Source organism: Mytilus californianus, unplaced genomic scaffold, assembly GCF_021869535.1.
Source record: "Mytilus californianus isolate M0D057914Y unplaced genomic scaffold, xbMytCali1.0.p SCAF_15, whole genome shotgun sequence".
NCBI classification, from domain to species: Eukaryota; Metazoa; Mollusca; class Bivalvia; order Mytilida; family Mytilidae; genus Mytilus; species Mytilus californianus.
Window position 1 is genome coordinate 6,611,212 of NW_026262637.1, and position 13,680 is coordinate 6,624,891.

General features: G+C 32.3%; 1 protein-coding gene across 11 annotated transcripts in view; it reads right to left on the reverse strand.

Annotated features, from left to right (window-relative positions):
* Positions 1 to 13,680, reverse strand: part of LOC127725284 (acetyl-CoA carboxylase-like) — a 97,425-nt gene that overhangs the window by 3,501 nt on the left and 80,244 nt on the right. For all 11 annotated transcript variants that reach the window (XM_052232179.1, XM_052232182.1, XM_052232180.1 and 8 more), the window contains 12 exons: positions 13,497 to 13,617; positions 13,006 to 13,103; positions 12,318 to 12,428; positions 10,864 to 11,007; positions 10,263 to 10,386; positions 7,488 to 7,584; positions 7,043 to 7,139; positions 6,667 to 6,802; positions 5,558 to 5,735; positions 4,072 to 4,339; positions 1,784 to 1,954; positions 42 to 172 (listed from right to left, as the gene is read on the reverse strand). In XM_052232179.1, coding sequence (XP_052088139.1) covers positions 42 to 172; positions 1,784 to 1,954; positions 4,072 to 4,339; positions 5,558 to 5,735; positions 6,667 to 6,802; positions 7,043 to 7,139; positions 7,488 to 7,584; positions 10,263 to 10,386; positions 10,864 to 11,007; positions 12,318 to 12,428; positions 13,006 to 13,103; positions 13,497 to 13,617 — 1,676 coding nt within the window. The remainder of the gene's footprint in view (positions 1 to 41; positions 173 to 1,783; positions 1,955 to 4,071; positions 4,340 to 5,557; positions 5,736 to 6,666; positions 6,803 to 7,042; positions 7,140 to 7,487; positions 7,585 to 10,262; positions 10,387 to 10,863; positions 11,008 to 12,317; positions 12,429 to 13,005; positions 13,104 to 13,496; positions 13,618 to 13,680) is intronic.

Consider the following 13,680-nt stretch of genomic DNA (forward strand, 5'->3'; position numbering starts at 1 on the left):
TAATACATATACATTCTTATGTTGTCTTTCTCCTCACTCACCTTCTAACTTTTTGTAACACATGTTCCCTGTGTAAACATCTGATGTTGTCATCTATTGAATTGTCAGCTCCATCTTTCTTTTGTTCTAATAACCATTCTACAGCAGATTTGTCGTCCTCCCATTTATAAGCCTGTAATTAAAAATTATTTTATTCAGAAAACTAATTCCTCAAACATAAATAATACCTTTGCATATTTAAATGTTAAAATACATCATTCAATGAGATTTTAATAGAGATATCATTTACTAAGGTGACAAAATTATATGTATTTCCTGTCTCCTGCCACAAAAATAGGTTGGTTTGTCTGAAAGTTTTGATAATTTATTTTAACTTCATCTATTTTTTTCTAATTAACAGCCAAAAGTCAAACATAAGGTCAATCAGGAGGCTAGAAACAAATATGTGTTTGATGTTGGCCTCATCAATCTTACCTGTTTCTTTCTGACTGAAAAGTTCTCCTGATGCCAGATATTCTCTATATTATAACACTATAATTCAGTGTGGAAAATCTTTAAATATAAAATTGGGCACTACTTTGTTTATATTACCTCCCCCTTGTGTTTATAACATTCAGTTTAATAAACCTTATTGCTATTTATTCCAATCAGGATAAGTTCTGAATGTATACAACTTTATCATGATGTCACAAACCAGTTGAAGCTTACTTGGGCCCTTTTAAAACTATGTATGGTGCATATATCATTTCAAAGAGGCATGTTTAAACTGTCGTAAACACTGCAAACACCGGTCTCACTAATTAGAGACAAGAAGAAAAAATTAGCAACAAGAAGACAAATTTAGCGACAACAAAGTTTATATACTATTAAAACAATATATTTATAGATTCAGTTGATTATTTGCTGTTTTATAAAGTTTCAATTTTTTTTATATTTAGTAGCATTACGTACGTGCAAGAGTCTTGTAATAAATTTTGTAAAAATTATTTTATTACATTATTTTAAAGTATGTATCAATCTGAACATTTAGTATCAATCCAATGTCCCATCTTTTAAATATATATATATTTATGTATATGGACCTTTTTAGTGAAATAAATAAAGATTAGATTGTCTTATAATTTGGTTTGAGCATTTGATATATCAACCATGCCAACATATTCTTCTACATATAATCGATTCATTGATTTGTACACTAAACTATAAACTGTAAATATATCTATTTAAACATATCCTCGATAAAAAAAAAACTCTTTCTAAAACAAATGAACAGATGTTTATTTTCTTCTCTCAGTATCATGATATAATGATAATTCGTGTATATTTAACACAAAACCACACACACACTGTAAAGCAGATCTATTTATTTCAAATAATCATTATTTGGATATCTTGACGCTTAATTTATTTTCTTGTCACTAAATTAATCTTCTTGATGCTTCTTGTCGCTAATTAGTGAGACCCCAAACACAGTATTTTTATGACTGATATGGGTATCCATCCATGACACAAAATCAGTACATGCACAACAAAAAAACACACAATAAGGAAAGGAACAGCGTTTTTTATTGCTGCTAAACTTGTTTGTTTTTGCAACGTGACCTCAACAGGAAGTAACTTTTTAGGATTGGACTGAATAGCAATAAGGTCTATAGTCTGTGTATGATAACCAATAACCAGCCTAAAAGAAAGTAAAATTAAATCAGAAAAGTGTCCAACATTTAATATTTTCATAGATGTTCTGTACTGAATTTTATGATGTGACAAACAATGATAAACCTACATTAATAGCTCCCTGGTCCTCCACAAACCACCGGCCTATCATAGACTTTAATTGTCCTTCACTCTGACTGTCTGTGATTTGACGAATCCTGTTCTTAACTTCATTCTCTAGTAATCTTCGTCTAACATGCCAATAGAAAAACTCTCTACTTCTGGACCATTCTAAAACATCCTAAAAAACAAAGGAGCACATAAAAAGCTAGCTCTTGGTGTAATTCTGAATCAAAATAACTAAATATATGAGATTGATTTGATTTTAAACATATTTTATTAATTAGGAGATGAAAAGGTTCGAGCAACAACCAAAGCCTATAAAAGCTCTCTTCACATTCCATGTACAAGGTACAGTCAAACCTGTATTAAGCAGCCATTCTTGGGAAGTATCAAAAGTGACCGCTCAAGAGAGGTGATCTTATAAAACAAAGTTCCAAAATTTTGTGATTTCGACATTACCTGCGGCCAGGATTGTGGCAAAGTGTTTTAGTGTTTTCAATTGCTAGAGTTATCTTACTGGCAGCAGTGAATTAAAAAAATGGTGGATTCTAGTGCTATAAAATTGAAGAAAACATTCGAAATATCTATATATTTGTGGAGAAATAAGTCCATGATATGGTTTTTAATGGAACCGGAAAGGTGTGGAACACAAGGCATTCACTCATTCACCTCCCATAGCGAGATCTCCTTTCCAAACAGGATGATTTTCATTTTGACTTCGATACGGAATGTATATATTTTTCGTCATGAATATTTAGTTAGTTAAAAATGTTAAAATGACAGTTGTTAATTAGTTGTGCTAATTAGGTGACCACTGACCGTGTAAGACAGGTGACCGCTGAAACAAGTTAAATTATATAGAAATAATGTTTGGAAGGGTCTGAAAGTGACTGTTAGAAGCAGGTGACCACTAAGGCAGGTTTGACTGTATTATGAATAGTAGAACTACAGAGGATTAAAGAATGCATTTCTGAATAGATTTAAGAATAGTAATGTTCATATCATATGAAAATAATCTGTTTCCAAATAGTAATAAACCAATTTCTCCAATTCTTACCCAATTTATCCTTTTCCTGACCTGTTGATTACTTTTATTCAATCAACGTGTGGTTCGTTTGATCTCAGTTCTTCATTGGTCAAAATTCGATTATGACGTCAAAGTTTTTTGCTTTCCTCTGAAATTCCTATTGTGACGTGATGAAAAAAGGCAACCTTGCCTGATGACTTCACATATTAAGAACACATCTTTTTGCAGATCATTCAAAAAGAAGGATTAAGCTTGTCTGCATATCGTCTAAAAATCATTAGAGAAACAGATTCCACCACCAAATCTCGAGCAATACAACATTTATCCACTCTCGACAGTTAAATTTAAAATATTTAAAATGCTTGGCAAGGCTCGCATTTTAATAAACAGCTGTGCCATGAGCGCATGATATGCCTGTCGTCTTGTGTGTGAACTTTTATGCAATAATCATAAATAGTTTCTGACATACGGCCTGACATGCGAAAAGCCCCTTTTTTTTTTACAAAAAACTCAATATCTCTAAAATAAAATTTTGAATCAAAACCAAAAAGTATACACATCATAAGATTAATGTAACTAAGAAGTGTGTAAAATTTTAAGCAATAATCATAAATCGTTTTTGAGATACCGCACGACATGTGAAAAACCCCTCCCCCTTTTTTTACAAAATACTCAATAACTCAAAAATAAAATTTTGAATCATCACCAAAAAGTATACAGATCTAAAGATTAATATAACTAAGAAGTATGTAAAGTTTTAAGCAATAATCATAAATTATTTTTGAGATACGGCGCGACATGTGAAAAAAACACACCCTTATTTTAGTTACAAAGTCCTGTAACTGAAAAAGTTGTAATCTTATTTTCACCAAAAAGTATACAGATTGTTTGACCATCATAAGAAACAACTATTTAAAGTTTCATGAAATTTGGATAAGTCGTTCTGATGTTACGGTGCGACATGTTTACGCCGGACAGACAGACGGACGGACGGACACCGGACATTTGTATACCATAATACGTCCCGTCAACAATTGACGGGCGTATAAAAATGAAAATTTAACTGTCTCCAGTGGATAAATATTGTTACACACTTGATGCAGTGGTAGAATCTATATATCTATGTCAACATTATGATCAACTATTGAGTGAAAGGAATCAAGTAAGATCTGTCTTACATCATTGTACATAGGGCATATAAAAAAGAAATGCTGGTTATCCTCAACAGGGCAATCACAATTTGAACAAATAGAAATCGTTATACATACACTAATAACTCCTTTCTCATCCATACGACCTGGTGTGTCATGGAGGTCAGCAAACACTACTGCCACCTGGTGGTACATTGGTAATAATAAATCCTTTCTCTTTTTCATCTTATCTTCCAAAGTTTTTATTTCTTCCTCTGATAATTCAGGACTGTTTAAATTCTCTACAATTTTCCTTGTTACAGGATCTATACGTTTCATTGTTGTTATCAAGTCTTTCTCTCGGAATTTGATTTCAACTGTGCCTTCTGGTTCAAGAACACCACCCCTACAAATATATAATCAAACGAGTATTGAATTTTACCATTTCTTCTAATAGAAATTATTATCAGCTATTTGTACATTTTACCTTTGATCTAACTGCCTAATGTTTTTAAGATCATTTATAGCACCTGATAATAGAAAATATGTCAAGTATCAGTGCAGCAACGTCACATGTTCATGTCTATCTGCATTATTTTATCAATGAAATGCATATGGATTCATTCATACAACCGAACAGCAATCACAACATTTTGTACAGGTAAAAATAGTTTACTTACTATTTCATCTTATTCCATATTCTCCACAAGAAGATATAAATATATTGTTAAAACAAATTGCAGATAAAAGGAATATTGGCATTAAATTTTTTGATACTGGCTTCATCAGCTAAAATATCAGCTCGACCTAGCGGGCTCGTTTAAAATTCTTGCCGATAAAAGTCTGTATCAAAAACAAAAATGCCATTATTCTATATGTAGTTGTTTGTATTCAAATATAAGAAAGTAAGACAAAGCTTGACCCAATGATGCATGGACAAATGGGCAGCACAAGTTTAATCCATAGCAGTGTTCAATCACAAGTGGTCTGATTTCTTATATTTAAATACAGCGATTAGTTAAACTTTTTATCATATAGAATGTCACACAGTTGTCAAAATAGCAGGTCATCACTTTGAGAAGATTGATTCAGATTTTGCAATTATTGTGAAGGAAGAAGCTGTTTTAAATGTACCCAGACTATTTATAGTTGATTTGTGACACACTTAATCAATTAGTTTTAAGTATCAAGGTGCCAATCTTCAGTTGGAAGTCTCCAGTGAGGGTTTGTTAAAAAATGGGGGAAGTCTTGCGCTTAAAAATAAATGAGTTCTTTGATATTATCAGAATTTATTACAATGTGAAATACATACATATCACCATCACTTGAGACTTCCAATTGAACATTTGTTACAAAGATTGATTTGTGTTTTTTCAATATTCATTGAGCAATATTCCTCTGGACATTACATACCTTGACAATTGATCAGCAAACATTTCCCTGTGGGTAGGATTAATTGATGTATGTACTACAACCCGAGCTCCAACCAATTAATTGTTATTGACAATCATATACATACCTTGACAACTGATCAGCAAAAATTTCCATGTGGGTAGGATTGATTGATGTATTTACTACAACCCTAGCTCCACCCCTTTATTGGTATTGATCATCAGATACATACCTTGACAATTGATCAGCAAACATTTCCATGTGGGTAGGATTGATTGATGGATCTACTACAACCCAAGCTCCACCCCTCAACTCTCCATTTGGTGGAATATAAATCATGATTGGCTGTTTGTATTCTACTAAAGCATCCACAATATAGGATCCAAACTTTAACACTTGGTCATACATGTCTAAAACAGAAATAATTAAATAAACATTTAAATAGACATTCTATTTGTTGTTATCAAAACTCAGTATGTTTTTTTCTATATAAAAATGAAGGAAATATTTGTGCTATTTCATTCCACAGACTAACTGCCAGTCAATTATGTTTCAAAGACCATTACCCCAGTTAATAGTTTTGCATTGTGTTGCTTGGACTTATTTGCATCAAAAGATAAAACACTGATATGTCAAAACAAGAAATCAATATTACAATACATCAGATAATTATTGTCATCATCTATGGATCCCAGGTTTTGATTATAGTAAATAAAATATTTATAAATTACACAAGAACAAGAAAAGGCATTCAATACATCATGTGCATATATATACATGTTTGTGACTACTTATTTTGCCATGTGATTTACTTTAGTTACTCAAACACTTTTTGGCTGGTTATGAGGGTGATAGCAAGTTTATTGTCCCTTCCAAGCTAACTATTGCCCTCGGCTTTGCCTTGGACAATAGTTGGCATCTTAGAGAAACAAACTTGCTATCACCCTCATAACCAGTCAATAAGTGTATGATATTTCCCTGCATTGTGTCCTTCAATGCATAGATATAGTGTGAACAACATCTAGCAAAATATTTTGCTAAAGCTAATGACTAGTAGTGAGGTGTGATCTTTTGCTCTGTGTTGTTGAGGATCATACTGTGACTTTCTTATGAAGAACAGCAATAAAAGTCTCATGTATATCCACCCTTTTCCTAAATAAAAATAATTTCTGTCTGTTAATATTCTGATTATACCATCATATAATTCTGAAAACTGGGTCTCTCACCCATGGATCTCTCTCACAACCACTTTCTTTTAGTCTTTTATCTGGCATACTTAAAAATACAAATTCATCAAGTTAAATTGAATTACAGGTATGGAATAAATTAAACTGATGTTACCTTTCATTCCACCAGAAAATCCTCTCCAGTTAGCAAATATCATTATTGGTAATTCCTCTCTGTTAAAATCTTTAAGGGCCTGCGCTGTTTTATAGGCAGAGTCTGGGAACCACACCTGTCCAGCTTGCTGTAAAATCTACAATGACAGAAAAGGGATTTAAAACTCCAATTACAGGATCTTACACAATATAAAATGGACGAGAAAATCCTTCAGCTAACAAGTCAGAAAATAATTAAAAAGATATTCTGTCTTGTAACAACAAAACAGAAAATTCATTAATTCACATTTAGTAAATGAAACTTAATGATTTGGCTATTGTAAACTGAATATCTGTCATAGAGGGATGTTTTGCATATTTTAAGTTGAATGAGTTACCTTGAGTTCTGAATCTAAATTGGCTGGATCTGCCGGTGTGGAAGTTTCCACAGTTCTCGTTTCTACGGCAACAACTCCCATAGGAATACCTCCTAACCTGCAACAAAAATGTTTTCATTAATCTTTAATGAGTGGATTTTATTTCTTCTGCTTTCCCCTTTTATTTGCTTTTTGAAATATGCTTGATGCAAGATTGTATTTAATGTGCTGAGCCCAGTTTGTCTAAGAAAAAATAGACATAAGTAAGATATGCAGATGACTAAATATTCCGTTGTTTGTAATGAATTTGTTTCACTGACAGTAAACATGTCATTAATTGATTACAGTTTATCATAACAGTCAAAATAATGGCTTGTTAAGTTATAACTGCAGCAAATGTATCCAATGATGGTTGTTCATCTCTGTATTGACTCATATTGTTAATCTATTTTCTTATGAAGCATACCTTGCCCTGCCAACAACCACTGTTTGTGCCCAGCCTGCCATTATCTCACTGAACGATCCTTGGTCAAAGAAACCAGACTGCCAAACTGTCTTCCGATCTGTATTGCATAAAAAAATCAAAAAATTTACTCATGGATTCGACATAAACAGTCATATAAAACAAATATGTCATTGTACCATCCTTTGTCATTAGGATAATTGGCATTCACTATTTTAATTATATAACTATTGCATGTATAAATATTAAACAGATACAAGTATAGAAGGGTTGATAGGACATACATACATTATATACTCCAGTTTTTGTGGAGCTAAAATCTCATGCACCAAAACTAATGTATGTTTTTTGCATAGTAACTGATAAATGTACAAGAAAATGTTATCATATTTTGTATATTTTATTATTTCTAAATTAGAAATGGTACAATAACTTAATCAAACTTTTTTCTCTTGAAAATTTAACAAGTAATATTCAGCATGACAAATATAAATAAACAAAGTGAATATCGAAAAAATGAAAAAATGAATACGCAGTCCAATGACACAAAAAACAAAGACATACTTTTAAATAGATATGTTTCAATTTAACACAAAATAGAATAATAAAATGCTCCGCAGGGCGCAGCTTGATACGACCGCATAGGTCGAACCCTGAACAGTTGGGGCAAGTATGGACACAACATTCAAGCTTGATACAGCTCTGAATTTGGATGTGGATTAAATATTTGACACAGCATAGGTTTCTGACACAGAATGAATGTGGTCTAAGAACTTAAAAATTTTAAATTGGACATTCACCTATTATGGTCCAATATCCAAAATCTAAATACATGGTTAGATTCGGCATATCAAAGAACCCCAAGAATTCAATTTTTGATGAAATCAAACAATGTTTAATTTTGGACCCTTTTGATCTCAATGTGGACAAAGTTGATAACGGGGCCCAAAAATCAAAAATCTAAATACATGGTTAGATTCAGCATATCAAAGAACCCAATATATTCAATTTTTGTTGAAATCAAACAAAGTTTAATTTTGGACCCCGATTTGGACCAACTTGAAAACTGGGCCCATAATCAAAAATCTAAATACATGTTTAGATTCAGCATATCAAAGAACCCTAAAAATTCAGTTTTTGTTAAAATCAAACTAAGTTTAATTTTGGACCCTTTGGACCTTTATGTAGACCAATTTGAAAACGGAACCAAAAATTAAGAATCTAAATACAGGGTTAGATTCGGCATATCAAAGAACCCCAATAATTCAATTTTTGATGAAATCAAACAAAGTTAAATTTTGGACCCTTTGGACCTCAATGTGGACCAATTTAAAAACGGGGCCCAAAATCCAAAAACTTAATACACGGTTAGATTCAGCATATTAAAGAACCCCAAGAATTCAAGAATAAAACCCCATTGAAATTGATCAAGAAATAAGCAATTTATACGAAGTATCTTCTTTTGCACAATACTGTGCAATTGAATATTTCTTGCTATTGCGCAATACTGTACAATTGACAATTTCTTGCTATTGCGCAATATTGTGCTATTGGATATTTCTTGCTATTGCGCAATACTGTGCAATTGAAGATTTCTTGCTATTGCGCAATACTGTGCAATTGAAGATTTCTTGCTATTGTGCAATACTGTGCAATTGAAAATTTCTTGCTATTGCACAATACTTATTATATAATAATTTACACATACTGTTTGGTGTGTATCTCCTACCATATCATTATTATTTGCTTTTAAATATAAATCAGAAATAACCAACGTAAAATGGAAAATTTTAAAAGAAAAAAAAAGGAAAAAAAGAAAAAAAAAGAAAAAAAAAAAAATCCCCCCCCCCCCAATTTTTTGAACCCCCTTATGATTCATCACCCCCAAACTCAATCCCAGCCTTCCCTTTGTGGTATGGTACCTTGCAGTACAATTTCAGAGAGATCCATACACTTGAACACAAGTTATTGTCTGGAAACTAGAAAAATGCTTATTTTTGGCCCCTTTTTGGCCCCCAATTCCTAAACGTTTCGGGCAATTACCCCCAAACTCAATTCCAGCTTTCCCTTTGATATGGAATCTTGTAGTACAATTTCAGAAATATCCAAACACTTACACACAAGTTATTGTCATGAAACTAGAAAAATGCTTGTTTTTTGCCCCTTTTTTTGGCCCCTAATTCCTAAAATTTTGAGGCAATTACCCCCAAAATCAATTACAGCCTTCCCTTTGTGATATGGAACATTGTGGTACAATGTCAGAGAGATCCATACACTTACACACAAGTTATTTATAAAAAAATGCTTACTTTTGGCCCCTTTTTGGCCCCTAATTCCTTAACTGTTGGTACCATAACCCCCAAAATCAATCCCAACCTTCCTTTCGTGGTATTGAACCCTATGGTAAAATTTCACGGAGATCTATTCACTTAAACTATAGTTAGAGTGCGAAAACCAATGTGTCTTCGGACGACGCCGGACGACGCCAGACGACGACGACGACGACGACGACGACGACACCAACGTCATACCAATATACGACCAAAAATTTTTTAATTTTTGCGGTCGTATAAAAACTTGAATAGCATCTCCATTTTATTATCCAACTAATGGAATTCAAACTTATTAACAATCCATAATAGAAGATTCAACTGTATCCACCTTAATGGACAGTCCATTAGAGCTAAGGTACAACAGTTACACACAAAGGAACAGTGTCTCACTACTTACATCCTCTAAGGGTTACACAATGGGATGGTACAATCTATTTATACACACCTGGATGAGGCCTTCCTGCTAACATCCACCTAGGATCATAGGGTGTCTTTGTAGGTACAAATTCTATATTTCTGTCTACAGGGTCATGTGATAAACTCATTAATGGTAAAGGACTGCCATGTCTCTGTAAACAGAAGAAGATATTAGCATCTTATATCAGGATAATTGTGAGAACTTACCAAAAATATTAAATATGTTTTCAATAAAATCATAAAGTTTTTTAGTTTTAGCATTTGTTCAGCATTCAAGTTAAAATAATTTAAAGTAAACTAAAACTTTTTTACTTATTTCAAAAAGTTAGTCCCCTTTCTCACATTTTCTTTGTTCATTCTTTATCAAATATATCTGTAAATCTATTTTTTTTTTTTCAGACAAAAACAATAAATATAAGTACTGTAAACACTTAGCTTATAAACACCATACACAGCTTACATGTATGTATCAATATTCAACAGCTAGGTTAGCAAAAACAATGAAAATTAAACAACAGTTCCTAACTTCTACGTCATATGGTGAAAAGTCTCATTGGCAATCATACCACATCTTCTTATTTTTATAATAATACATTTCTTTGTCATATATTTTGCTATTGTTATATTACCTCTGGCATATAAGACAAGTACTGTAATATTTGGACAACACCATCAAAGTCGTTAGCTACCACGTCATGTGACACTCCATTATTATACATGATCTGTACACCACCTAGCTGGTTGTTACTGGTGTATACTTCCTTACCCAAGACCTGCAAACACATCAAAGTGATTACCTACCATTTCAAGTGACATTCTTCAACAAGAATGCACACCCTCAAATGTCTAGCCTGTTTTACTGACCATTGATTTTATGTTGAAAGTCTTATAAAGATAAAGGTTTTACTACAAGTATCACATAAACTTAACATTTTTAAAGATCCATGACAATGAGGTCAAGGTCAGATAAATCCTATCAGACAGACATTGCTTATGGTAATGGTAAAAAGACCAAAACACAAAAACTTAACATTGACCAATGAACCATGAAAATGAGGTCAAGGTCAGATGAAACCTGCCAGACTGACATGAACACCTTACACTCATTCCATACACCAAATATAGTTGACCTACTGCTTATAGTATTTGAATAACTGACCAAAACACAAAAACTGAACATTGACCAATGAACCATGAAAATGAGGTCAAGTTCAGATGAAACCTGCCAGACTGACATGTACCCCTTACAATCATTCCATACACCACATATAGTGGACCTACTGCTTATAGTATCTGAAAAACAGACCTAATCACGTAACTTTAACCTTGATCAATGATCCATATAATGAGGTCAAGGTCAGGTGAACTCTGGTGTCTGACAGACATGTAGACGTTGCAAGGAACCCATATACCAAATATAGTTATCTTATTACTCATAATAAGTGAGAAATTCTCATGACAATAAACTATAATTTTTTTTTCATGCAGTCGCTGAACCATGAAAATGAGGTCTAGGACAATGGACATATGACGGACAGAAACTTCGTAATATATGGTATCTGCATACAAGGTATGAGGCCTCCAGGTCTTCTACCTTCTGAAATATAAAGCTTCATACAAATAGTTTCATTGCCACCACTGCCGCCATTGCCACTGGATAGTAATCCCTATGTCTCGCATACTGCGACTGTTGTTGCAGGCGAGACAAAAATGAGGTTTGATATAATTTTTAAATTTGTCAATAAATTCCATATAAAATATGGACAATCCATACAAGTAAACAGCTCTGCTGATGCCAAATTTTGTTTCAAAGGTGTTTAACTGATGGCAATGTTGTAATTGTACAAATCAGTAGTAGATCTATTACTCTTGCGTCTTTGATTAATCAATTGTTTATGTAAAAGGGACATATATGTAATAAATCCCATGTTTAAATCTAATCATATATAATGAATTGTTTAAATATGCTTAAGAACTCTAGACAGCTAATGTTAAATGTCAACTCATTTATTGTGTTGTTTAGTTGCTGTCTCATTGATATTTCTCTCACATTTCCTCATTTATTCATGGCTAAATAACTTACCTTATTAAGGGCACTAGCACCTGTCAGGATGATGTTAGAATTTTCTACTTGGATCGTTCTCTGTCCTAGTCTCACTAAATATGCACCTATACCAATAGCTCTACAAGTCACCTACAAAATATACACATATATTTTAAGAATAGTGTAAAGCAGTCAAAATATATAATTATTATTAGATGTATAACTATTGATTATAGGAAACTTTTCAAATATTTCATTGTCCATCATGAGGAATCAATAAATATTCTTTTATTTTACATAAAGAACAATAATTCCATACATGTCTTTCAGCCAAAAAATAAATGTTAAAGATTTAGTCATCCTACAATTGAATAATACATGTCAATGCAAAAATACAAAAATTTAAAAACTGTATATAACTGTAACCACGGCCATAAAAACTTTATCTTTAACTAAACTGATGTGAGTTAAGAATGTTTAATACAAGGCAGGAATACTATGCTCTTTTAACCAGAAATTATTCCAAAATTTGGAACCAAATGTGACTTAAAATTCTAAAAAACTGTAGTTTTTCTTTTACATTTAAAATAGGCTATTATACAGGAAAAAGAGATCAAGAAACATTTATAATATTTCGATTAGCATATAAAAAGGACATTACAGACTCTAAATGTAGATGACTATGTCAAAATAAAGATTAGCCTTTTTAACTTATTGGTTATCTTACCAGATTTATGGTAACAATTTCATCATAGGCTTTAGATGTCTCTCCAGCTATCATACCAGAACCTTTTAAATTCTCTACACCAAGTCCATCATCTCTTCCTGTTAAACATTGATAAGTTCATTAATTATTTCTGTTTTAAATACTATAGAAATGTTATCAAGTTAACCGTTATCAAATACATTAATAAATTGTTTAATAAATGACAAGCTTGTCAACTCAATAAATAAACCTGTTGAATTGTAATAATTACTCAAGAATTCCTGACAAAGATACATGTGCTATCTCCCTTTTACATTATAACCTCCTAAAACTGTTTTTGATTTTAAGAAGTCAATCATCTACAAGTCTTTACGTAGTCTATGGTATTACCCCAACACCAATTGTCAAAGAAATTGTAACTAAAAAAAATATTGTATCACTTTAATGTATATAAATTGTGAAAAGCTGTACAATACCACGTTCACCAACAGTAATTATGTGTACTAACTTACCTATGATGTCTGTAATTTTGTATCTAGATTCTCCTCCATCTTGTATTAACTCAGCCCTGACTGAGTTCATAGCACTCACTTTCTTAAAATCTTCTGGACTTAGATACAAATATTTGAACCCCTGAAAAATAAAATGTTCTACTATATATTGATGATGAGCTAAAGGTCAAAATACAACAGAAAT